Genomic DNA, 27,179 nt, shown 5'->3' with positions numbered 1-27,179 from the left:
GATCTTGTTTCTGGTGATTGTTTTAATTTCATGGTTTACTAGTTGCTTTTCTATTATTTTGTATCCAAGAGTCTATTTTCTGCTCCAGCCACGCTTTGTTCTCTCCTGTCTGTTTTCAGTCATCTTCATTCGGTTCACCTGCACCTAGCATTCAGTCTCCTCGTTTCGCCTGGCTCTTGCTTCATATATACACATCTGTTCTGTTCATTCCTCGCGGAAACATTTCGGATCATGCTACCCTGTTTTCAGACAGTTGTTAAGGATCATGCCATGCCTGTCTTGCCTGCCTTGTTACTGTTTTGTTCCTGCCTCCTCTTATGAGTGAGTGTTTTTTTTTTCCAAAGATTAAACCTTTACTTACCGTCATGCTGCCTGTCCGTCTGCATTCTGGGGTCCTCCACTACATACACCATGACAGTGAGAAACACAGTGTGTGCTTTAACCTGGCACTAAACAAAACACATTACATTTTTCATAGTAACCTTGTGTCATTGCTGACCATTCTGAGTTGGATCACTTTGATTACATTTTTTGAATGTGAACATAATTTAAAATTAGCAAAGCTGTAATATGTAGATAGCCAACTCCTACAATCTATTTTTATGTTGCTAATATAACGTTCAGGCTTAAATATGTCTCCAAACATTTACTCTCAAAAAAGAATACAGTGATGCTCCAAAAAGAATGAAAAGATCAAGGGAGGCAATCCTCTAATAAATTAATTCATAGACATGTTTGTCTTTTTTATTGATAATATTGGTTGGCCAGTTTCTAAGCCACAACCGTTGCGATTACTTCGAGCAACACAATTTAAAAAGCTGTGCGGGCTCCTATGGTGTCCATGCAGCACCAACCAGCCATGTGCGCACCATGGTCTGATGGAGGGTGTGCACCACTCTGGACAGAGCTCTACCCTCCTGTGCAATGGCCTGTGATCCATCATTCTGATTAAAGGCTAAGCAGGATGTAGTCTTTGCCTCACTGGGTCCATCCGGACCACAAACATAAAGCATCTGCTAGTCAGGGCAGAGTCTGCAATGACAACCCTGCTGCTGTGAATAGCAATGAGTTTAACAAACTGTAACAGTTCAGAAAAGCAGGAGCAGAATGGAACAGAAGGAAAAAATCAGACACTGGATCATTTATAATAATGCAGCACAAAAACCCCTGCATGTTTCAAGCAACACAGCAGAGAATCTGTTTGCTTTCCTTGCTATCTCATGGGAGCAGTAGCAGTCAGCCAGTAGCACATGCAATTTCCTTTAAATAGGGCAGTCTGTACCTTTTTGCACCTATTATCCATTGCACTGAAAATCGCACACGCCCACTTATTTTGCTCGAGCAATTTAGTGCTCCTTATGTGGGATCTTTGAAGATCAGGCCCTAAGATACTTTAAGCCTGAGGGTCCCTTTACAAAGGTACTTGGCCTCTTTACCTCATAGCTGACTAACTCTGAGACTGACACACAATGTCATATGTCCAGATCTTCATCTGAGTCTCCTCTACAAAAGTATCTACATCATTCTTATATCCTCTGACCGCAGCTCAAACGCCATGCAAAAAAGCACGCAGATAGCCAAAATGCAACTTATGACCAAGAACTGTTTTGCAGTGTGGCATGATTCAAAGTGAATTGTTTTTCCATTTTCTCTATTCACCCTTTTTCATTATAGTTTGTTTGTATATATAGTTTGGAATTAGAGTGTGAAAATAAAGGGTGCTGAAAAAAAAAAGAATAGTGTTTTTTTTTTTCTGTCGTTTTATGACTAAATATATAATAGCAACCCACATTTTCAATTTCAAGAATAAATTCAAATTTCAATAATTGTGCCAAAGTGTGCCAAAATGGCACAGTAGGGGTTCACCTGGATTTCTTTCAGTCTAAACATGTATAACTTTTCAATTGCTTGTTGTGTTGACACCAGACTGGCTACAGATGTCACTCAGATGTTGTAGTTACAATTTATTGTGTTTATTTCCTTCTTTACAGCAAGAGTAAGAGGTTTTGTATGTAAACATCTGTTTTTTTTAAGCAGAAATTATTTTTTGGGCCTTTAAACCTCATTTACTTAGATCCAGAATATTTTACTCTCAAATTTTCACATCCACACACATCATCCTCCAGGACCTTTCTGTTAGTTGATACCAAGATTAGCAGTTTAGGCATTGTACAAGTTGAGAAATACCTTGTAAAGTATGAGTATGCATTTTGGGAAAATAGACCCTCGGGCTTAAGAGGTTAAGTAATATTGGGAAAGCCCGTGGGCTTTGCTTCTTATGGAGGCCCGCATGTGGATGTAACCACTTAAAGTCACAGTTTCCTTGTGTGACATCATAGAAAAATCAAACAATATCAGACAATATACTAGGAAGAGAACTGTGGTCATCCACAGTACTGATTCCGTTCATATGTTCAAACAAGTAAAATTTACAAACAACATGGGAACTTTCAGCTTTTATACTGCTTAGAAAGGGGCCAGGTTCTGAATGAAAGGAGTCCTGTAGAGACACGGGCTAAAAGCCACTCAGCGAGGGAGAAGCCATTACTCCAAAACAAACACAAAAAGCCAGATTACAGTTTGTAAATGCTGTCAGGGTAAAGGATATACATTTTTGTAGACATGTCCTGCAAAACAATAATAAGAAATCTGGCTATAACTATTCTTATAATTGCTTTAGGAAAAACAAAAAAGTTGTTGTTCTTCATAAAACTGATGGCATCATGTGGAAAGAATATTATGTGAAAACACTGATGCAACATCTCTAGGTATCAGACAGGTAAATAAAGCTTTTGTATGAAAGAGTCATCAAAATGGACAACGACCCTGATCATACTGTCAAATACAAATACAAGTGGACTGAGGACCGAAAATGTGTGGACAGAGCTGAAAAGGTGTTTGTGAGCAAGACAGCCTACTAGTTCTGTCAGGAGGAATGGGCCAAAGGTCCAGAAAACTATTGTAAGAAGCTCAGGACAGGGTACCAAAAATGTATGATGCAAGTCATACAGTTTATACCAAAATACAAAGGACATATATGTAAAATGTTTAATGTGAAGAAAGTTAGAAAAAATTCTCTCTATCTGTATTCTAGCAGCTGACCTAAAACAGGAAAAGCTTAAGTCTGATTTACTGTCAGACAGTTAGAAGAAAAAGCTTCTGCATCTTTTTATGCAGTTTGGTTTCAACCTTTTCAGCCTTGTCTCTGATTTAGTGCAAACTGAATGGGTAAAAAAAAAAACTCCCTCAAAAACCCAAAAACAAAGTATCAATCAGACCTAATCTGATGAGTGAATTGCTGACGTCTACAGACCATTGATCACCTTGAGGGCGAAAGCATAATACGTAAGTTCTCATAAGAGTTGAGACCGAGAGAACATCCTGGAGGCTAACAGACAACATAATAACGACAAGGCTGCTGCTGTGTACGCATCGTGTCCTCGTGGATTCACGCATCTATCTCTAGACCGGTTTTAATCCAGCAGCATGTGACCCGATCTGTGCCCTGAAAGCCTGATGCCTTTCAGCTGTGGGTTTCACAGTCAAAACAGTGACACAGCACAAAGAGTCACGCTTTGGGTTTTTTTCTTCAGTGTCTTATTTCTGAAGGGCGTATCCCTGAATTCACTGAGCAGTTGTGCAAAGGTCTTGCTCTATCATCTGTCAGGAAAAGGAAATTAAACAACTCCACACAAGGTTTTTAAGCAACTTCAGAGTCATGCTAAGTCAAGGAATGTGTCAGGGTGGGAATATCAGGCCAAAAAAAGTCACAATTTCATGGCTGCAATAGTTATCTAAACTGCATCTTTTGGTGGACTCGCTATCAAGTCTAATGCCTGACAGAATCCCTTATTGATGTACTAGAACTGTTTTCATTAGCAATAATTCAGGGGTTATCCTTGAATTATGTTTTACTCTAAATTCAGATGCACAATCCAACTTTAAGTCATATAAAACTGCATTTATTTTCACCTCTGGAAACCTGTCCAAACATCCTTCATATAAGTTACATTTTTATTTTTTGTTACAGTAACTTCACACTGAAAAACTAATAAACCCCAACCTTTAATTTGAGTTAATTTATTAAGTGCAACAAAAAAACATATTAAGAAATAGTTGATCTAAACAAAAACAAATGTAAGGGAGATTTTTGACCAGTCTTCTTTGCACAATCTTTTCAGATCATTCAGTCCTGATTTCTCTCCTTTGTTTTCCTCTCTTCAGCTTATCCCAGTTTTTTTTTTATCAGATGTAAGCCTGAAGGCTAAAATAGACATGAAAGAAGGTTGACTTTATGTCTGGTGAATCATTTCTGTGCTGATTTGACCATGTGTTGTGGATCATCGTTCTGCTAAAAGACCTAACGACAACCCTTTTTCAGTTTTCTGATATAAATTCACTAGATGTTTATTTAAAATGTCCTGGTAATTTAAATAATTCTTCTGCTATTCTCTCCATTCCCAGGGTACACAGCATGGCAGGTCCACCACCATACCCAACAGTGGGCATGAGGTGCTTTCCCACATAGACTTTTATTTAATACCACACCTGCAGTGTTAACAAGCTCACTGTTACTCTTATCTGACTAAAGAACACAGTTTTAGTTAAAGCTCTCTTAGATTTGAACAAACTCCACATGTTGATGTTTGTGATGGTAGGACAGGAGAGGCTGTTTTCTGGCATGACCCCTAACCTACTGTCTGGCATGTAGATAGCATCTGTCTAACAGTTGTTGTGGAAACATGGGAACCTCAGAATGCCAGTCTTTGCTGATCTTCTCTAACAGTGAGCTTTTATTCATCCCTCCACCATTCTGCTCACTCTGCAATAAATAAAGTATGAAAAAAAGCATAAAGACACTTATTTTTAAAAGAACTGATGCCAGCAGTGCCACCAATGATTTTCTTAAAACTATTTTCTTAATGTGGGATTTGTTTTACATCAATGAATAAATGTATTTAAATTAGGATGTCTCTTTTCTAAAATGTGCAGTGTGGGATTATGTCGCTGAAACATATGTATTTATGTGTTTTTGTTTTACCAATCTTTACCAGGGGTGCTAATGAATGTGGCCAACACTGTGAATTGTCTTCCAGTCACTAAATAAAAGCACTGACTTGCCTTGCTTTTATATATTGTCAACTGGTTTGACACATAATAAAACGTACAGTTTCATTCATAGATATAAATTTGAAAGCTCTACAAATAAAAACTACATTATGTCCTTTTGTGTAGGAGGAGAAAAAGCCAGAGTTTATCTAAATGTTTGGAATTTGTATTTAAAAATCTTTTGGAACTTTCATTATAGTATTTTTGTGAGCAAGGTTCGAGAGATCAGAGCGAAAACCTCTGAGTAAAGACTCGTCTTTTATGTCGGATATTAACCAATAGACCAACATTCAGCTGTTAACTCATAATGTCATATTTTAGTGTGTGAATGTCAAAAACAGTCTGAAAACTAGTTGAGCTAGAGTGACACAAGAAAGTATTCACACATATTTACTCACATTCATTCTAAGACTGATCTAATTATAATTTCCTTTAACAAAGCTACACTAAATAGCCCATAACAAGGAAAACCTTTTAAGAACAAGGAAAACGTTTATAGATGCTATGATATTGAGGCCAAAATTCAGATGATCGACCAAGATTTTGAATGGCACACACTGGTCTCAATTCTGTTCATTTTAGTTATTTTATATAGCACCAATGCACAACACGTCTCTAGGCACGCTACAATAAAAAAAAGTTAAATCAATGAAATCATACAGACAGATTCAAACTCAACTACATACACTTCTAATTGATCATAGTTATCATACAGTGCAGTCAAGTTCAGTTAATAAAGTCCAAGTATCAGTGTTAAAAGTGCATATGAAAGCAGGACCAAAGCAAGGAAGTCAAAGAAATTAACTGTACCACTAGAAGAAAAAAAATCCCAAGTTCTGAGGAAGCCTAAACTGAACTTTTTGCCCTGAACAGGAAGCATCATGTCAGGAGAAAAACAGGCACTGCTCATCATCTGGCTAACACTATGCTTAGTGTAAAGCATGGTAGTGGAAGCATCATGTTGTGAGGATGTTTTTCTAGTGCAGGATCTGTTCGACTAGTCTGCGACTGGTGAGATGGCAGAAGGCAAATAGAGTTAAATTTTTCTTGAAAACCTCCTTCAGGATGCTCTGGACCTCAGACTAGGTCGATAATTCAACTTCAGGCATGACAACGACCCGAAGCACGCTGCCGAAATAACAAAGGAGTGGCTTCAGGAGCTTTCTGTGTATGTCCTTGAATGGCCTAGGTGTAGCCTGGACTTAAATCCAATTTATATCCAGGAAGACTTAATAAATAAATAAAAAAACAGAAACCATCAAACTTTGCACTTATTTGCATCTTTTATTTACTTTGCAAATACCCTAGAAATGTTTACAAAAGCACTGTATAAACATTTGTGCAGTGTTAATTATCAAAACTAAAAATGGATATTACTTTGAAATCATTTTGCACCTAACATGACAGAGGGTGGGGGATTGTCATTTTCAGCAGCAAAACAAGTTAGTAAATCTCAAAGGAAAGGTCTGGTAGAATATCAAAACAGGTAGACCTGGTCATTATAAATCAAAGGGATCAGAGTAACAGAAGAATGGTATGGCACTAAATCAGTGAAGGAGGGCTTCATTCATCTAAACACGTTACACCCAATCAAGATAATCAGCCTTCCAGTGAACCACTCCAGTTTGACAGAAATGTTAACCACTCATGAACACTCTCACAGACTCTTACAGCACTGGGTCACTAACTGGTCTGCCTTTTACACTTTACTTTTACATTTTCAGCACAAATAAAAAACTTAATTATCGACAATGAAATAAGCGGACAAAAGAAAAACTAAATCACTCTACAGAGAGAGAAACAGTAATAATACAACTTACAGAAATTTAGAAAAACTTAAATTCACGTGGCCCCTTTAAAAAAAAACATTCACAATTAGTTAAGATTTTCTTTTTTTTTTTTTACGCAACTCTGTATTGCTTTGTCTTACATAATACTGAGGTTTTTGCTTCTCAAAGAGCACTGATTACTTTATGTTCTGCACCAGGTTTAAAATAGAAAGCAATACCCATCAATTGTTTTTGTTTTAATCCTTTGCCTTCATGAAAAAAGGCACACACTCATACGTGTGTTCACACGACACTGTTGCAAATACTTCACGATAAGTGGTCGCACAAATCTGTTCTTTTTTTCCCCTTCCTTTTCAAAGTTAGGCGGTGGCGGTTTAGTGGCACAGCAGTTATCACAGAGAACAAACACGGCGCCCCGAGAAGATCGATTGGGGTTATCTTTGGTCGAGCAGGGACGAGCTAATGGGCTCGGAGGACCAGACGCATGGGTCAGTGGAGTGGAGTGCGTATCGGGCCAGCGTGTTTGAACAAGATGACTCAGCTCCCTGGATTAAGGTCTTTCAGGGATGTTAAGCAAGGTGAACAACTATGAACTGTGAGCATGCAAAAGGTGGCAGCTGCATGCATGGAGATGCAATACAGAAGATGATAAGTAAGTGGATTAAAATTGAGGGGAAGAACGCAACACTGTTGCACACATTGGCTTTTGGCTCAGAGGTAAAAGAAATACAACTTTTTGAGCATTTATTATGAAATTCTTAGCTTAACACAAATAACTTACTTATAAAATGTCTTTGGGGGGGATTTTGTTGCACAGTAAAAAAAACTGCAATTCAGAACTAATCTACATTTTAGTTGAAGATTATTTTGTGTTGCAGAAGCAAAGACAAATAATGGAAAGAGTGCCTCATAATACAAGAGTGGCTCAACCCCTTTAAAGCCATTTTTAACAATAGCCCCCAAAATGATACATATGATATGCTCAGATCCTCTTCTGTTCAATAAATGAGTGATTTTAGTATGATAGGTTTAGAAATATTGATAATCTGAGAGATGGTAGCAAGCTTTGGGTTTTGTGTCTTGTGCTCAGGTCCTGAAAAGGTTTGGCAAAAGAAGAAAGCCTCCAGCAACCCAGTGAGAGCACAAGGTGGTGAATACAAAAACGAGTCCATAGGTTATGGCAATTTTAGCAGCAGTAACAAATACAAAAAAAAAAAAAAACAAGAACATCAAAAAGGAGACACTTCAACAGGTGTCTGAAAGCTGGTAACACAGACAAACCTTCGAAATGTGCTAAACACAAATGGACCACTTGAATTGAAACAGTCAGGACAAATAACAACAAATTAACAGCCGGGCACCATTTCCAGGCAAAGTGCAGGGAATTATTTTAAGGTTGACAGTATTATGGCCTTAAATTCACTCCCTACCCGCGCCAGAGGGGGCCAGTCAAATGTGGCGGACACAGAAGGTTAAACACAAGGAAGACGTAAGACAAACAGTGATTCAAGTGCTGTGTGCTGAGTTTGCCTGAACGCCTGTGGCTCCTTGGCATACTTAATGAGTGCACAGTGGCGAGCGGCATACCGGGATCCTGGTCTGAACGAGCACAGCACCTGACAGTGTCTCTGACAGATCAGCTGCAAATACAAAACAAAACGATTCCCGCAATCCAAATTGTGCTTTTTACCTCTAATACGCAGCAGTGAGGACGAGGTGAAGTGTCAACACTTAAGTAAAGTTAGTGTCTCTCAGCACGCCCGGGACTGCCAGCTGGATTTGGTCAGAGGTATCTCAGTTAGTTCCCCTTTACCTATTTACAGTAGAAATGTTTCCAGCTTATCGGAACATGTACAATATGCTGAACCCTGGTAAGGCAGAAAGCAGGTTCAAGTCTCCCTTGTAAGTCAAGTTGGTGTTTTTTCTTCCTTTTTTGCTGATAATTTCTAGATATCTTTTCAATCGTTTTAAAGCAAAGATGCCTCAAATCAAGGAGGACTTTCTCTGAATATCTCCACTCTTTAAATAGTGTTTAAGGGGAAAAAAGGTAAAGAGGAAAAAAGGGTTAAAATCAGGAGTATCTCAGCATTCATACCCCACTGTGTCTGCATTAGGAAAAACAGCAGTTCTTGAGAAATAAAGGTGCACACACAGATTCACTGACTCAAACTGGAATTGCAGTGTGTATAACCTGCACTAAAAGGCTCAGTTGATTTTTCTGCTTTTGTTTTTTTTTTACAAAATAGACTAAAGTTTATTTTTGTTAGCAAAACTTAACTCATCTGATACCAGGTTTTACCCCTGCAGATCCAGGTTTGAAAGGGCTTTTTTAATCTGAAGGCATAAAGTTTTTCTCCTCTCGCAACTCTGAGAGAATACGACTGTAACACCCGGTGTTGTTCGAGTTAATGCTAAACACGAAGTTTCGTCAGCGGGGTCTGCTCAGAGGATCATGCACCTGTGTGAAACAGCAACATCTACGATAAGTTTTTTATTTTCCCTCAGTAGAATTATGAAAAAAGCTTTTTAAATTCCTGGTTAAACACCCTTCCCAGTTTAAAAGGTCCTTCCAGTTTGAGGAGGTGTTAGGGGTTGGGTTGTGTTGCAGTCCATGTTCGGCAGGTAGAGCAGAGGAGGACAGACAGTCAGAAGAGTGCTCAAGAAGAAGATCAATGTCTTTGTAGGCTCAACAATCTCTGGGGTTTGTGTCGCACGGTGTTCCCGGTCCTCCCACACCCACAGTAATGAATCATCCCACACCCCCCTGTGCTGCTCCCCCAGACCCCTCCTGAACTCCATGCCTGGGGAGGGGAGTCTTCAATCAACACTTCTGGGCCTCCACTGGAGACATGGCAATGTAGGAGCCGTTCTTCATCGGCTGACTGGCCGGCTTTTCCGATGAGTCGTCCAGTTTGTCGCTGACTTGTGTGTACGCAGTGTCGTCTTTCGCCGTCTGAGCAGGAAGATTCAGGGAGGAGACAGAAAGTGTCAGAACAAAACAAAGCAAAATAAATCATATTTAAAAATTTACACCAACATTAAAATGGAATAAAATGCTTTGACTGAAATGTTTTAAAATAAACCACAAAAAACATCAAAACCACATTGTAATATATTTAAATTAAACAAAACCACAGTTAAGGTGAGAAACCAAGAAGATCTCATGTTGCATGAAAACAATAAATAATAATAAGAAATTAGAGATGCACCAAAAAAATGGCCGATTTTTGCTTAAGCTTTAGCTTGTCCCATTTCAGTGCGACTGATAAATGCCATTTAAAAAGGTAACTATATTTGTTACATGTTGAGACATTTCTCTAGTTCATTCAGGCTGTGAGAGATCGAGAGAGAGCATGACTTTCAGCAGATAACAGAAAGGCTGAACAGAGAACAGCAAATCTGCTCTTTTTTATCTTTGGAGCTTTCAACTTCAGTGTGTGATGGACCATAATGGATTTGGAAATGTTGGCAGGCTTTTCAAAACCTCAGTGAAGGTAAGGATCTACATCCTCTAGAATATACTCGTTTACAATGCCATAGTAGGACTAGCAATGCTAATCGCTAATAAAAGATGCTAAAACTAGTTTAAATATGAACTTTGGAATCAATTATTCTTTGTCTTAAACTAGTAAAGACCATTTCTAAACTCTATTACTCTATAACATAAATAATAAATTACTGCTCACATTAGGAAGGCTGGAAAAAAATATTTTGAGTTTTTTATTTATTTGAATTTGAACTATTTGAGGTAGAATTGGGTAAAAATAGGTATCGGCAGGTCAAGGCTTGCCAAAAATTACGCAAAAAGGCCACAAAATTCTGATCGGTGCATCTCTTCAGAAAAGCTGGATAAAGCTTAAAAAATGAGGATAAAAACAAAGTGAAACTGAAGACTTACAGTAAAAGAATGAAAAGCTTCAGTAAAATCAATACGTTTTACTTCATTCTAAAACAGAAAAGAAAAAAAGGGGAGGTTAAACAGAAAATTAAAACCAGAACATGGTTAATACAAAACATGATATTGCAATTAAGCATTTTTTTCGTTTCCTTAGACCCTACGAGAAAATAACTAAAAATTGACATTTCCATGAGTTCTGGGAATAAATACACATCCTGTTTGAGCTAGCTTAGCATGTAGTATGAAGATACTAGTTCACTTCAAATGTAAGAAATTCAGCTGACAAGGTTTCCCCGACATATATTTTATATAAAGACTTGCACTAAATCTAGTAGCTGCCAGTAGGATGATTGTTCTTCAACTTTCTAATTAGTAAGATCATTAATCACAACACTGTAAAATGATGTTTAAAACATTTCTTTTCTTTGATGTTCTTTATTTTTTTTTAACCATTTTTTGCCCTCTATTTCGCTCCCCTTAGTTTTAAACTTTGTGAGGACACATAATGACAAATTACTGGAGGGTTGTTTAATCAGTCAGCTCTTTAAGGTAACAGTTTGATATACACCAATGGTGTGTTTCATTTCTACTTGGAAGTGGGTAGGAAATTTCGATTGGAACACACCCCATAGTCGAAATTACAAGTCGGAAAGTCAGAGCAACAGGACCATACCAGACTTTCCCTTTCATGATGGCTGCTGCTCACATCAACAGTGTAAAACTTTCTTACTGGGATTGTTTTTAGCCGTTCTGTATTTTTAATGGAACAAGTCAGTCGTACATGTATTGCTTTTCCATGTTTATGAGAAGTGATGTTTCAACAGTGTTTGTTGTCATTGTTATTGTTGTAAGACTGCTGTTACAGTTACCAGCGATACGAACAAAAGATGATGTAAACCCTGACTTCACAGTTTTAACAAGCAGTGGTCAGTGCTGATTTTGTATTGCTGTGTAAAACAAAGTCTTCTGAATATCTTTTCACCTGCTCCATGGTCTGCCTCAGATCATTTTTAGGACACTTTTCTTTTTTCACACTGGGACCATTTTTCTGTGCATGACCTAAAGAGGCCAGGATACCCGAAGCATCAGAGTAGCACATTTAAGAGACTACAGCAAGGATCTAGCAAGGTCTCCAAATTCCTGTTCCCTTTGCACTGTGACTTATCTGAACTAATGTGATCTCAGACTATGGTGAGGCTACAGTTCAAAACCACAAATCGCTAATGGAGATAAGAGGAGGGTATGAGCTGTACATCAATGCTAGGGTTACTTGAGTTTATTAACCTGCAGCTGTGCAGACTTAAGGGGAACAAATACACTTTTTTCCTGGATGTGTCAAGAGTGCTTTCACGGCTTAAAAACATTCAGCATTTAAAAAACATTTTAAAACTGAAGTCTAGTGTGGAGGCTAGGTTTAATTTACACTATGAGCTAATGTCAGTGGGCAGCAGACACATAAGTGTGGATTATTACTGTAGTTGAGTGTGAAGCAAAGGAGCTGCTTCTTACCTTCTTCTGGCGATTTCTGAAGAACAGCACAACAAGCACCAGCAGCAGTATGATGCCCATCCCCACGATGAGCACCGGGAAGTTTGACACGAGAGTGACGATCAGGAGCAGCATCCTCATCTGAGACGCAGAGTTGTCATCGATGGTTGCTGTCTACATTTAGAGAGAGAAGAGCGTGTTGATTTACGGTTCAGGTTATGGTTAACAGAACATCTGTGGCTTGTGCCAAAGAGCAGAGCCTCACCTCGTTGACAAACATGATGGGGAAAATTGTCTCGTTGATGAACTTAGTTTTGCTGAAAAAGAGAATGAAAGAGAGAGAAAGATTGAGACGGGGAGGGTGGGAGGAACATCTGGCTCAACATGCTGCCTTAATGTTGACAGAGTGTAGCAACAGGAAAGTGGGTCAGAGTTTAACAGTGAAACTTACGGGAAGCCCGGGACTCTCTTCAGAATGATATTGAGCTGAGCTCTCTTGCAGGCACGGATGGGAACCCCGGTGGTCTGGAAGAGATCAAAGAAGCGCATCTCTTTACTTTCTTGTCATTTCTAAATAAAGAAACAAAGCTGCCACCAAAAAACATTAATGTTGTCACAGATTTGATCAGAAGATTCAAAATATGCTAATATGACTGCTTATCAATGTCGTTCACCAGGGTGGGCATGATCATTTATTTATTTCCCTTTTTATGAGTTATTTGAAATGTTCTTTTTCCAAAGTGGAATGATGAAACAACAAACATGTTTAACAATTCTGGCGCATATGTTAGAATTTAAAGTGGGTTTTATCTAATCTACAAAATTATACAAACAGGCTCAACTATATGCCTAGACCCCGGCTAACATCTGGTTAAATGTCGCACCTCAATCTTATCCGTTTTGGAACCATAAACAGGTTTCTGTCATAAATCCTGGCTGGATATAAGATAAGAAACTTCTCGATTAAGCGTAAACAAAATGGACGTTTTGTTTTACAACCAATCAGGACCGGTCCAATTACCACGAGCCAACTGCTTTCTGAAGAAGGCCTTTATGGTCAGACAAGATAAAGACTGAGCTATTTGGCCACAGTGACAAAAACTTTGGAGGAATAAAAGTGAGCTTTTCAAACCTAAGAATGCTGTACCAACTGTGAAGCATGGCGGTGGTGGCTTCATGCTTTGGGACTGTTATGTTATCAGTAAAGTAGTACAGCCTCCAGATTCTTAAACGTCTCCTGCAGGCAACAGCTAGTTGATACAAACATGGATACAACTTGGCCTAGTAACAGGACAATGATCCCAGATGTAAAAGCAAAGCAACCCAACATTGGTACTGTTCAAATGAATCACTAGAAGTCCAATGTTTGGATCATATTCCTGGTTATGATAAATGTATGTAAAACTGAGGAAGTAGAGAAGTCTGTTTGCACTCTTTTCATGGCATGTTTAAGTTTTGTTGCATGTTTAACAGACTGTACAGTGAGAGTCAAAATAAAGAAGAAATAACTCCAAATCACCATAAAAACAACTATTCTGATTCACATTAAAGTCAGATGTAAAGTCAGAAGTGGTGTTAACTGCTTGCCGTACCGGCTGCAAGTCCAGGTACGTCTCGTGCTCCTCCTTGTTGGGGTTAAGTCCATTGACGGCGTTGATGTACGCAGGGTCGGCCTGGTAAAAGTGTGGGAAGGACACGACGATGGGAGCACCTTGAGAAAAGTGAAACAAAAGTACATGTGAGACATGGTGGTGTTATTGCAAAATAAATAAAGGCCAGAAAGGGAATAAAGAAGACACGTGCGATAAGATGCTACACAATCTGGTGTTTCGTATCACATAAAGCAACCGCTGATAGGATGCAGCTGATAGTTAACGATGGTGGGTGTTCAGAGAAGGATGCTGGCAGAGAACTTTCCGCCACAAACTTGATTCTGCAAGAAGTCGTAAATGGAATCGGATTCTGAACGAAAAAGAACGTTCCTCTGAACTGGATCCCCCCAAAAGACAAGAAAGCCTACATTATCAGTGAGTGAGAAACATGAGATGCAGACTCAGTAAACCAACAAATACTCAGAAACCAGAGAGCTGATTTTAGTAATCATTTGCATATTAAAATATTATGGAAATATGCCTTGGCTTTGTTTCGGTGCTTCCTTTTCAGAGTTCATGAAGCACCTGGCCTATTACAGAAAGTTCCCAAACAAAGTGAAAACCTGCGTCATACTGTTGTCACCGGACATGCACCATTTATCGTGCAGCGAGGCAGTCAGTGCGCCATGCAGGCGAGGTTTGTAAGCTATTTCAAACACATACGACTGAAAAATAGAGTTTCGGGTGTCGCCTTAAATATTAAAATAAAGTCTGAGAATAAGCAGAATATAATGAGTCCTAGGGTGTGCATGGTGCTGGTATCAAAGTTTCTGCTGTTACTGCTGCTTTTGATCCAATTGCTTGATTCACCCATCAAAAACAGGTCTCTAGTTTTTGATAATGGGAGCAGTTTCTGTAGTTTCTAAAAATAACAGGAACTGAACATACCCACAATATTATCAATGACCTATTTTCTTTATTCATGACATACACACACTTTGAAAATCTGATAAGCTTATCTTTGATGTCTTCCTGCCTGCACATTTTTTGCTCCACGTTTAAGGAGTGAAAACTCCTCCCTCTCTTCTTCGTCATAACCTCCGCCCAAGTGATCCCCCGACTACTACCTCTGGTTTGAACACTTCTTATACAAGAAAGTCCTTTTAAAGGTTTCTTTGTGGCCAAATTAAATACATTCTGGAGAGAACTTGGCTTTTTTTTCCCAATCATATCAGAATAAAAATGTAAAAAGTAATTATGATATTACATTTCCGGTAGGTGGCAAGCAAAATTAACAAGGTTAAAGGGTCAGAGTAGAAATCGCTTTACAACAGCAATCTGTCTACACACAAAAAGCCTCATAAAACCTTGACACACAATCAGCAGAGTTAATTATTGAACTGTTGTTGAATCAAATCTGATGAGTTTAAACACTGGGAATGTCAGAGACCAGGTGGAGGAGGAGGTCACTGACCAAACAATGGACTTTTTGGAGGGGGAAAGAAACTGTGTCATGAGGCTGGTTGTGATTAAGGGGTACTGATGATAACTAGGTCCCAGCGTGAGGTAACTGAGGAAGGGTGGATTGATCGGGGTAGGATCATACCTTCTCGACAAACGCTGACTTTCAGCACTCCGGTGCCGAGGCATTCTCCTGCCGGCACGCAGAAGCCAGCGTTAGTGGGGTTTTCCTTGGGGTTCATGAGGACATCATTGGGGGGTGCGAAGCGGTAAGCCTGGATTCCTTTCACCTCCACGTCCTCCACATACGCCAAATGAATAGACCTGAGGAATGACGGCAAAAGCTCAAACACCACAGCAACTTCTTAACTTCTCTGAGCAATGTGGACTAAAATTATAACCACGCCCTGCAGGATGATCATTTATTTAATAATACACCCTTATATCTCTTTCCTAGTGTTCATACTTAACTGCCAGTTTTATCATAAGTTGCTAAAGTACATGTACTCATCAGCAGCTTTGTGAGTAAATGACTTAGCTGGCATTTCCTTCCCTGCCATAAACCTGACTGGAAGTCTTCCTCCTGCCCTGTGCCACAATGCTTTAACTATAAACAAATTAGCAAAACAAACATGTATACCGGCAGAGATCAGCGGCAAAGATGTACAGTAGCTCGTCCCTGTTGATCAGCGGGTGGAAGACGGCGCCGTCTGTGCCGTTGATCATGTTGCTCTGGTTGGATGACCACCATGACATTTCCCTGATGGAGAGAGGAATAAGGCAAGGAAAATTTCAACAAGCTGGAGATTGTCCTGCTTTATACAGACGTAGTTAAACATTTAATTAGGAATCTCATATCTGGGAGTATAGAGGGGTAGCGCAGAAATTTTTATTAAATACATTAAAGTGAGGTTCTGTAAAACAGTTCTGAACAGTTAGGATCTTACTTGTGGTGGGTAACTTTCTTGGCAATTTTTATTTAGCGTAAATAGAGATTATTTGATGCTGGAAGCTGAAGCTAATGGCTAGTCCAACTGGGTCCGAGTCCAAAGTGGACTTCTACAGAATTAAAACAACTTTCATCTCAGAACTGTCATGGAGATCTATGCCAACAGTAGTTTAGGACATTTTAATACATTGTCCCTTTTGAATTGGGCAATTATTTACACCAAAGTAGATGAATGTTTTTACTGGAGGTAGAGGTAGGATCTTTCTGTGTGAAACACGCTCTGAGAACGGAACAAAAAGTTTCTGGTCAGAGTATCTGTCAGACATAAAAGTGGTTTAATAGCGTCTTCTTAGGCTGCTATCTCCATTTTCATAATAAATAATTAGAGACTGCTGTGTAAAAAATCGGCCAATACGAATATGTAACATGTACTACAGGTAAGATATTAACTACTCGGACAAAACCTAACCTAAAAAATATATTTTAAAAAAACCTTTCCTTTAAAGATACCACATTGAAATCATCTGTTGTTTTCTTTCTACAATAATGTATAGCCAAATTGCAAAGAAGCCTGTTGAAAAACCAAATATTAATCTCCTGATGATCCATGCTCATTTTTATTTCGGTTTGTGTAACTAGCGCTCAGATATTTGATTTTATAACTATTTATCATCAAGTCCAATGAACTTCAAATAAAATCTGATTAAATAATTTCATATTCAACAGGCAGACATGGAATCAATTGAATTCAGCCTGTCCATGCTGACTGGTTTCAAACTACACCTTCACCCACCTACGGGTCTCCAAAAACTTTAGTTTTGCAATCCTTTTTAGTCTAAAAACCAAAGATCAAAGGTTCTTGTCTCTGGACGTTTGGATGCAGGTTTTGTAACAAAGCAAACATGGATATCAGGAACAACAGGAAGTTTTAGCGACTTGCTGACAGAGGAGTTTCATATCATTCAGGAAAGCAGCAGAAGAGTGGAGGGGAAAAAAAACTCGTAACACCTGATAAAGTGGTGCAACATGATAGTTTACCTCAGGCCATTCCAGGTGTCGATCTTGCCGTAATCTAAGTAGTTCTGCTCGCCGGTGTGGAACACGAACTCTCCTTCATGAGTGCCATTTTTCTGTGGGAAATGAGAGGGAAACACGATGTTTAGAAATGCTGTGGTGAAGAACAACTGACCAGGAAGCAGTAGAAGCACCAGCTATCAAAAAACAGCATTTTATGACTGGTGACAAACAACCTGGGGGTAAAAAAAAAACATGCTCCGTTGTATTTGTTCCAACAGGCCCTTTATTGTAGTGATAACACATGCTTTTACGTTAGCAGACAGAGAGCAGCTCTGATGTTTATGGATATTAACCATAATAAGTCATAGATTTTTTGGTCTTTTCACTTTTTTGCAGTTTTTAGTTTTTTCCCTGCATTCCTATTTAAATTCCAATGCAGCAGAGAAGCAAACCAGGGTATTCTGTTCATTTTCTATAAACCTAAATGATCAATTAATGTATCTTCAGCTCCATCTGTGTAACCTCAAATGCAACCCTTCAAAGTCATGTGCTTGATTACGTTACCGCTTGAGACAAGCTGCAGATGCTGCTCTGTCAACAGGAAGTACAAAACCTTCCATCAGCATTTGGGGGACGTCTTTACCACCAACTTCCCCCTTTTTTTGTTGCTTCAGTAACTCTGAGCAATCGCCACGGGTCAATTTTCCCTACATTTTGCATAATAAATACAAAAACCCCAACCAAACCCACCTTCCACATCAGCCCAAAGTGTTCGTCCACCTCTGGCTTCATTTTATGGATCTTTGACAGGAGAGGGTCCTTGAAGCCCCACAAAATCTCATGGACAGTGCGAGTCATGAACATGTCGACTCCCAGGCTGCTCACATACATGGAAACCATGGTTCGCAGAAAAAAGGTGTATGATTCCAACTCGTTCATCACCGCCTTGGAAACGCATTTAATGAGAGAAAAAGGAGCCTTCATTAAGAAAACAGCACCTCCTGTTTATATTATCTTGTAGTATTAAGTTCCTGTTATATGTTACTTGACCCAATGTACATTCATAGTTTATATATTTAAAACATTAAAAAAAAACACTAAAACAAACATGATGGTGAAATGGAGCGAGTGGATGGAAAGTCAAGGATGACATAGCAGACACTTTGTCTCACCACATATGGGATGTTGACTGTCCTGATGATGTCAACCTCGGGGTCACCAGCTGACTTCTCAGGAACAAAGACAAAAGATTTTGGGTTCAGGGCATAAACCTTGGTGCCGTTCTCCAGGAAAGTAACGTTTTCCCGTGGCCTGTATTCCCTGGTATGGACAGGAACATTGGGCAATCGTTTTAGACATTAAAACCACATGATAAACACTTCCTCTGCCTTCATTCAGCTCCGAATCATGATTACACGTCCAGCCCAGCAGCGATCGGCTCGGTAAATGCAAAATATTATCAAGCAACGGGTTATAAGCATTTATAGCCCTAAAACTTCTTCACATTTTGTCACATTAATAACCACTCAATTCAGTGAATTTTATTGGAATCTTGTGAGATAGACCAACAAAAAGTATTGTATAATTTGTAGTGGAGAGAATATCAAACATCACTAAAATTTTAACAAATATATGGCATGCATTTGTGTTTGGGGGGGGGGGGGGGGGGGGGGGGGGGGCTATGTTTTGTGCATTTTTGTTTTAAAAATTATTCTTATGTTTAAAATATTATGAGTGAGAAAATGGAAAAAAAAAAAACCTGCTGTATTCATCTCAGTACCCCGATGTCATCTGGACATGAAACCTACCTGTAAGTATAAGGGCCGACCTGCTGAACAGACGCCTTCCCTCCTGCCAAAAACACCTCAGGATTGGTAACATTGAAGAAGTAATACTCCATGTAAACAGGTGGGGGTGGATTCTTCCATGACTCAAACACTTGGCTCTTCTCTGTCAAGGTAATTTCCTGTCAACCAAAGAAAAAAACAAAACTAAACAAATTCATACTGAGAAACATTGCAACACCAAACAAATCTAACCAGCGCTGAAAAAAAAAAGGATGGTTTAAGCTTCTGGTTTTGTCATGGGTGCCAGGCCAAAACGTCAAAAACCCAAACGGAAGGAAGAGTCTGCCAGGGCTGAAAAAGCATCAGTGACTCTAAACAAAAAGCAGCTAAGAGTCTGACTTCAGCAAGCCTGGGCAAAAACCTGACTGTGTGATCACAAAACTCACCAACATGTTGCAGTGACACAACATGAAAACGTAAATAGCCTCACAAGTGATTTTAAACACGTTTCGGTTTTAATGAGATGGAAAAAAAGGGAAGAAGGTGTGGGTGGATCCTGTCTGAACATAATACTGTAATGTTTAACTTAAGCACTCAGCTGTAGAGCAGCATGCTGGTTCAAGGTGTTTGCTGAATGAAAAAGTCAATCAGCATCTGAGAAGAGACAAACGCTCCACTTCCTTTTGTTCCTTCTTAAAGCCGGAGTCTCTGAAAGCCCTGTGCCCCTCTGAGAAGCAGCACATACGGTTTTCTGTGTCCTCTCACAGACACTTGCTGCTAAGGAAATGTAGAATAAGGTGTGCCTAAAGCTTCCTGTTTGGGTTATGACTTCCACCGTTCAAAGTGCTCTAATGGAGGTGTTTTTTTCTGTTGTTGCAACATTCTTCTGTGGTTTCTCTTTGAGACGTATTAAAAATACAAATGTTTCTAACAAGAAAAACTTTCAATTATCTTGTGGTTCTAACAGGCCAACACCCTAAAATTAAAGCTGCACCAATAAATTAGCCAGAGACCGTAATCACCCAATTTCCCCTTGATGGATGCCGACTAGCAATACACCTTTCAAATAATGAATATTACATAAATATTATAGGGAACAACAAATTTTTATTCTAAAGTGATGAGGATTATCTAATAAATCCTCGATTTTCTGTTGGATTTAAATCAACTACCTCTCAAAGAATCTGCAGGACAATTTCCTTTACTACGAAAAACATAAAAATTGGTCAAAATCTGAACCGCCAGCTTAAAGAAAGACGGAAATCGGTATCAGCACAAAAAAAAAAAAAGAAATAGCTTGATCAGTAGTCACCTTTCAGAAAAAGCAGAAGGGCAGCAACTGACTAGACTGAAAACTGCATTATTTTAGGTCGTTTTAAAACGACTGAATGAGCAGTTTTTGTTTGCCGCCCCAGTGTCTCCAGAACCAGCTCTTAAAAGAGAACTAGAGGTACTTAAGAAGCAGGACTCTCTGGAGCCTTGATGAGTCTGCTTCTTAATTAAAAGCTGAAATGAAACCAGATAATGATGGAAAAAGGTATGACCATCAGCTGAGCAGGAACAAATGACCACATTTTGTTCCTTTTAAAAAAAAAAACTACATGCAAACTGTTTCTTTAGAACCGGGCCGCCTGCTGACCGGCCACTCCCCTGCAGCATTTAGGGGGACTGAACGTGTGACTCCAGCCTGTGTGAATACTTATGTTTGTCAACCTTGGATAAAGCTCTTTCAAACAGCCTTGGGCAAAGGTAAAAGAACAGTAATTTATCAGGGAAAATCCTTCCTCTGACAAAAACAAGAACATGTAGTAGTGTTTTCAGAAGGAAAAAAGACTGAATTTAACTGACTAAACAAAAATTCAATTACAGTGAGACAGGCGTGTTTTCACAAAAAACAGACTTTAGCTGCATGACCTTGTTCTTCAAGGCTTTTACACCTCAGTGAAAAGGAGTGGCATGACTGGGTGTTTTTTTCCCCCTTATAGTTTTGTCATTTGAGCAGAACCATGGAGGATAAACCTAAGCAGGATAAACAAGGAATTAGGCGACTTCTTTCTGGCAAAAATGATGCCCTCAAGGGTCAGAAAGCCAACAAATTCCTCACACCACTGCTGCACTATTTCTCCTACATGTCCGAGTCAGCGTCCTGGAGGTAGCTTTAACTTGACTTTTACATAAAGCCTCGTTTAGCCTCAGATTAGATGGGCTTTTGGAGTCCGTTCAACATGTCTGGGGCAGTCTAATTTTTTTAGGAAGACTGTGGCGAAAGAGGATTAGCTGCGCTGTCATGTCTTGTAACCACCAGCTGTATCAGAGTCCGGTTCCCTGTTGATGAACTTTTGCATAACTCTCTTAATTTGGGTCCCACTGGGATGCTGCCGTGGTTCAGACCTAAATTTAACCCCCGATGTGTCCGAGGTGCAGCTGTTAGTGGGTTTCCTTTTGCAACCAAGTTGCCTCTTTGTACCTTTACTTTGGATGACCCTTCTGAAGCAGCACAAGTGAAACGTGTTTTTATCCAACACTGTTATACATGCCGAATAGATTAAGGCAAGGTTTTTTTAATTGGTAGGAGAGCAGTGAGTGAGTCTGTAGGATGTCAGAGGGGGCCAGCTGCCAGTAACCTCACCCAAACGGGCTACAAATCCATCAGACACCTACATTCCCTAAACAACAACAAACAGCAGAGATTCAGCACTTAAAGTGACACAACAGCAAAAAACAAACAAAAAAAAAGCAAGATGCTCAACTCTTTCAGAGATCAGAGGTAGAAGAATGCCTCCTATAAGAAAGTATGAGATGCCATTTTCAGGTACCACACCGTTTATTTTCTGTGAAAGGCTTTGGTTAAATTATAGCAGATTTGGACAGCGTCCTGGTAAACATCCACTGCAGAGAGTCATGACTCCAAATCTGCCTGCCTACTCGCCCAATCTCCCTTCCCCCCAAAGCTCCACACCTCCTCCCCCACTTTTACCAAGACTTCTGCTGCTGCCTCCTGTAACCAGTGGACGGTCAGGAGCGCATGAAGCCTGCATCCACAGAAATGTGTCACCGGCTCACAGAGATGGGCAGGTCACCAAAATGCCCTCAGGATTAACCAGTCATTCTTCACATCAGTGTCCAGCCAGTAAAAAGCAAAATGGATCTTGATTAAATGACATTAAAGCATCAAATGTTACAGACCCTTTAAATGAGAGGATGTGCGCTTAGCTCAAGAGGTGATAACGCAATTATTCCCCTTCGGTGTGGGGAGTTGTGGGGGATTTTAAACCCAGTTTTAAAACAGAAACCATCTGTTTAACATGGAGCTTCTCGACTTCCAGCCAACGGGTAATGCGGACTCCTCTCGGAAATTGATTCTGGTTTATCCCGCTGCGATGGAGACGCTCAAACCCCAAGAAAACACACAGTAACCAGCCAAATTGTGACGAACCCATTCCGATCCCGGATGGAGCTTGTGACCCACGGAATGCAGCATTTATTAGTCACTGCAGACCACTACCTTTAAAGACCTTTAAAGAGACACATGACGGGTTCACGGCGACAGCTCACCTTTTTTAGCCGGCTGTGGATCATCGTCTGGAAGACTTGAGCCACGACCAGGGCGATCCCCACGATCAGGAGGTGAGCACAGACGATGCCGGTGGCGTAAATGGCACAGGATCTCCGAGTCATGATGCCGAAAACAAACTTCACTGAAGTCGACAATAACTACTAAAAATATAATATATATATATATATATATTTATATATATATTTAAAGAAAATCGAGGTTATGAGGTGTGGGATCTTGAAGGCTCGGGTCCGCCGTCTCCAGAGCAGCAGCTGCAGGTTTAAACTTCACTCTTCACCGGGGCTGGCTGCGGCGTGCGGTCCTCCCGGTGCGGCTGAGGATTTTGAAATTGTTGGCACTTTTAAAAAAAAATAAAATAAAATAAACACCATTTAACCCCTGAAATGAAGGAGGACCAAGCTGCTCGGAGACGGAGGTGAAATGAAATAGCGGCTCTCAGCACTTCGGGAGGTAGAAGAACGAGGATCCACCTCCTCCCCTTCCTCTTCGCGTAATGAAGGCCACCAGCATAGATATAGAAGAGTAAACGTTGCATCAGGTTACGGATCGGACGTAAACGGGGCGGCCATCTTGAATGGGGCATTTTGTATTGGGACGCAAGTACAAGAAAACCCCCACAAAGCCTCTAAAGCTGCATGTTTCTAGTCATGACTCGGAAAGGGAAAAACAATTTAAGTTTTTGGGTATATTCTTGGATGAATAATAAATGAATAAAAAATGTATCCATCTCTATTACCTGAAGTTGATACTGATCTTACTCCGCTGGATAAACGGAACAACCATAAGAATGTTTCAGATCATGGGATAAGCAGGACAAGCATATTTAGAAAATGAATAGTACGGTACATTCAAGTTTATACTGATTCATCACAAGACTCAAACAACAGAAATGGTATTTCAGTCATTGTTCCAGTTTTCTGTTTTAAACCAGGTAAAATAATTGGTGATGTAGTCTCAGTTTACACAGGAGAGATGTTGGAAATCATCTTAGCTTCGGGATGGATTGAGCAAGTCCATTTGTTAGGAAGTTTGGATTACTCTGATTCTAGTTCATCATTATATTCAGTCAGTCATTTTCTGCCACTTATTCCATAGTGGGTCATGGGGGAGCTGGTGCCTATCTCCAGCAGTCTATGCACAAGAGGCAGGGTACACCCTGGACAGGTCACCAGTCCATCGCAGGGCAACACACAAACAACCAAGCACACTCATTCATACACCTAAGGACAATTTAGAGTGCCCAATTAACCTAACAGGCATGTCTTTGGACTGTGGGAGGAAGCCAGAGTACCTGGTGAGAACCCACACATGCACAGGGAGAACATGCAAACTCCATGCAGAAAGACCCCAGGCTGGGAATTGAACCCAGGACCTTCTTGCTGCAAGGCAACAGTACTACCAACTGTGCCACCATGCAATATATTCATTGACACACAATTATTTATACAGCAAATTGAACCTTTTATTAGAAATTCAACAATTACTGTACGAAATTCAAGGGATGAGACAAATAGTTACTTTTATATGGATACCTTCGCATGTAGGAATAAAAGGAAATGAGTTGGCAGAAAAATATGCAAAACAAGCTACAAAAAACAGTCAAATTCATATAATGGTACCAATTAGTAAAGGAGAAATGGAATCAGTATTTAAACAAAAAGGCAAGGGAAGATGGCAGAAACAGTGGGGAGAAGAAAGAACTGGCAGGTGACTTTGTAACATTCAAAGAAAAGTTGGCATAATGAGGAAAGCATTATGAGATAGAAATGATGAAATAATCATATCCAGATCATTTTAATAGGGAAACATGCTACAGAGAAATGTGTCTTTTGTTTTCAAGAAGAGACAATGGAACATGTTATCTTGTTTTGCACTAAATATGCTGGTATGTAATTTACAAGACAAATTACAGCTGGGCATTTAAGACCTTTTGTATGAAGTCTCTAGTTCAGAAAGTTATTGCTTTTTGTTGAGGTACTTTACAAAAAAGAAATTAAGAGAGAGAAAATAGTATTTTTATTATAAATTTGCAGTTTATAAACATATGCAGCAATGTAGTGTCTCAATCCACACTCCATTCCAGTTTGTGGTGGTAATGGACCAAAATGTTGCTTGCCAACCACCATTAAACAACAAGAAGGAAGTAAAAAAAAGCTTTACACGACATTGCCCTAGTTCCAAGCAGGTTCCAGGTTTGAATCCCAGCCTGGGCTCTTTCTGCATGGAGTTTGCATGTTCTCTGTTATCCTTAAACGTGCGTGTGTTCAGGTAAGGGGAGTACTATGGCTTCCTCCCACAGTTGTACTTAGGTCTGAGTTTGTAATGCACGGTTGTTTGGTCTGTGTGTCTCTGCGTTGCCCTGTAATGGACCGCCGACCTGTCCGGGGTGTACCCCACCTCCTGCTCAATGACCACTGGAAACAGTCAACAGATCCCCACCCCCAGACAACCCTACAAGTAAAAGTGGGTATTACCAATAAAATAATAATAAAAATAGGGGAATTTAAAAAAAGCAGTTAAAATCAATAAAAATGTTGATGGTTTGGTATGTTTTCAGAGGTAAAAGTTTAGGTGCATTTAATATATTTATCATTTCTGGCTGGCTGATTGTCATTAATAGAGTTCTAAAAACAGATATTATTCTGTCCAAAAGAAATAATCACAATTAATTTACTGCAAACCTCAGTTTCTGTTGTCTTCGGAAAACCCAATTTCCAAGCATTCTTGAATTGCTACTCAAGGCCAACTTGCCACTTACAACATGGCGGACGCCCTGACGTCTTGTTTCTACTGGCAGTGAAGCCGGTGTAGCTTCTACTCTTGTTTGTCTATGGCAGGAGCAATCGTTTTGGGGCGGCTGCATGGGCGGTGTGAATGTGTGCGTTTGCAAAGGGAAATAAAAATCAGCTGTAAGAAAACGGTTTATGAGAAAATGTATGTGCTAAATCAGCAGCAAATGCTTTAAAATATTTCACCTTATGTGCCAGTTTATGCAAAATGTGTTTTAAATGTTATTTTATTCTTTTGACTGGTGTGGTGTAATTTGTCTGCTGATCCTGTTAGTGTTGCCCGGATTATGAATGAATTCAGAAGCAGCATGGTCTACCACATGAGCACACCATTGGTTGTAGGTATCACACCTGGGAACTACATGTTCATTATTATTTATATTATTATTATTATCAGTGTTGACGTGCTGTAAAACTATTGACAAGGGTTCACTCTGCTCCCTCGCTGGAAGTCAGCAGGCAGCACTTCCGTTAACTTTTATACAGAAACCGCTATCTCGCCTGATGTCGCCTCCTTAAATTAGCACCGCGTGGACATGAATAATGTTGGATTCAAGCAACCAACGGTCGTTGACGCAAGCGCTTTGTCCGACCGGCGGGCGCTCTCATTGGCTGCCGCCCTCACGGACCACCGTTCGAGGACCACCCACTCTGCGCGCTGATTGGTCGGGCGGTGGCGAGAGTGATGCTGAATTTCATCGACTGATTTCAGGGCGGAGCCGCTATAAAGGGGGAACCGAAACATGCGAGAAGAAAAAATTACTGATGTTTAGAGGCTTTGCAGAACCACACATGGTGTTTCGGTGCAGGATTTATGACCTGCATTATACTCATAATGAGTCTAAGGCCATCATATAGTGACAATAACAAATGAAGTAACAAACTAACCTTAAGGTGAGGAGCTAGACTCATTCATTTTTCACCTTGACAGAGAGTCTGAAAGGTGTGAAATTAAATAAACTCATAACACTGTTACTATACTTTACCAGTATTTTATTTGAGTCAGTGAGACTTTTGGATTGATTAATATCAACTTTGGTGATGGCTACAAATCACATTTTCTAGCAAAATATGTTGCCTACCTCATCTAAACCATTTAAAGAGAGAATATGATTGTTTCGAGGATACAAACTTTTGTTTTAATGCTATTCTGAATAAAAGTACATCTGAACAGGCCAAGTCAAAGTCCATTAGGCACAATACTTACAAGGCCATCAGATAATGACAATAACAAACGAACAAATATAACCTTGAGATAAGGAGCTGGACTCTTTTAGGTTTAGATTTGAAAGGTGTGGAATTAGACATTTCAGAAGCTGCAAACAATATTGAAAATTTAAGTCCCAGTCACTAGATGCAATTTTACATGACAATTTGTGCATCAATGCAAAAAGTGAGCTAAATCAACCAAGAACATGCTAATTCAAAATTATTTCATTTGAAATGATATTACAGCTCTAGTACTTTGTATCATAGCACAACTTATTTAAGCCTACACCATTCTGAATTAAGCTACTACATCTCAGCTGGTTTAGTCAAATACCTGCTGCAATATACCCATCAGAAGTGTAAGGAGATCAGATAATGACAAAAACAAATGATAAAAACTGGTGTGGCCTTGAGTTAAGGAGCTGGTCTCATTCGTTTTTACCTTGACCATGATTTGAACAGGTGTGAAATTCAACATTTGAGAAACAATATTCAACATGAATCTGCGTGAAG

The 27,179-nt window shown here is 39.6% G+C and overlaps 1 protein-coding gene across 2 annotated transcripts; it reads right to left on the bottom strand.

Annotated features, from left to right (window-relative positions):
• Window positions 1–6,373: 6,373 nt before the first annotated feature.
• On the bottom strand, window positions 6,374–23,147 carry scarb2a (scavenger receptor class B, member 2a). Of its 2 annotated transcripts, XM_047381392.1 has the most exons (13): window positions 22,647–23,141; window positions 19,113–19,270; window positions 18,477–18,624; window positions 18,055–18,249; window positions 17,326–17,417; window positions 15,979–16,098; window positions 15,484–15,662; window positions 13,878–13,996; window positions 12,737–12,810; window positions 12,551–12,602; window positions 12,307–12,459; window positions 10,798–10,845; window positions 6,374–9,852 (listed from the first exon to the last, which is right to left on the bottom strand). In XM_047381392.1, the coding sequence occupies exons 1-13, from the start codon at window positions 22,767–22,769 to the stop codon at window positions 9,721–9,723; spliced, it is 1,593 nt and encodes a 530-aa protein (XP_047237348.1). In that variant the 5' UTR covers window positions 22,770–23,141; the 3' UTR covers window positions 6,374–9,720. The 2 variants fall into 2 exon arrangements, with proteins under 2 accessions (XP_047237348.1, XP_047237349.1); XM_047381393.1 differs by lacking the exon at window positions 10,798–10,845 and having other exon boundaries at window positions 22,647–23,147.
• Between the last annotated feature and the right edge of the window lie 4,032 nt (window positions 23,148–27,179).

This window comes from Girardinichthys multiradiatus, chromosome 12 (assembly GCF_021462225.1).
Source record: "Girardinichthys multiradiatus isolate DD_20200921_A chromosome 12, DD_fGirMul_XY1, whole genome shotgun sequence".
Lineage (NCBI taxonomy): Eukaryota > Metazoa > Chordata > Actinopteri > Cyprinodontiformes > Goodeidae > Girardinichthys > Girardinichthys multiradiatus.
Note: the sequence above shows the minus strand (reverse complement) of the source record. Positions and strands in the feature narration are given on the sequence as shown.

What these genes read in the sequence shown, in the direction of transcription:
- scarb2a (XM_047381392.1), bottom strand. Translation starts at nt 22,769, where the DNA reads ATGACTCGGAGATCCTGTGCCATTTACGCCACCGGCATCGTCTGTGCT. An exon ending in CGTACCTGGACTTGCAGCCG is followed by an intron (nt 12,811 to 13,877) that starts GTACGGCAAGCA and finishes GATCTCTTCCAG; the next exon opens with ACCACCGGGGTTCCCATCCG. An exon ending in TCAGAAATCGCCAGAAGAAG is followed by an intron (nt 10,846 to 12,306) that starts GTAAGAAGCAGC and finishes TTTCTGTTTTAG; the next exon opens with AATGAAGTAAAACGTATTGA.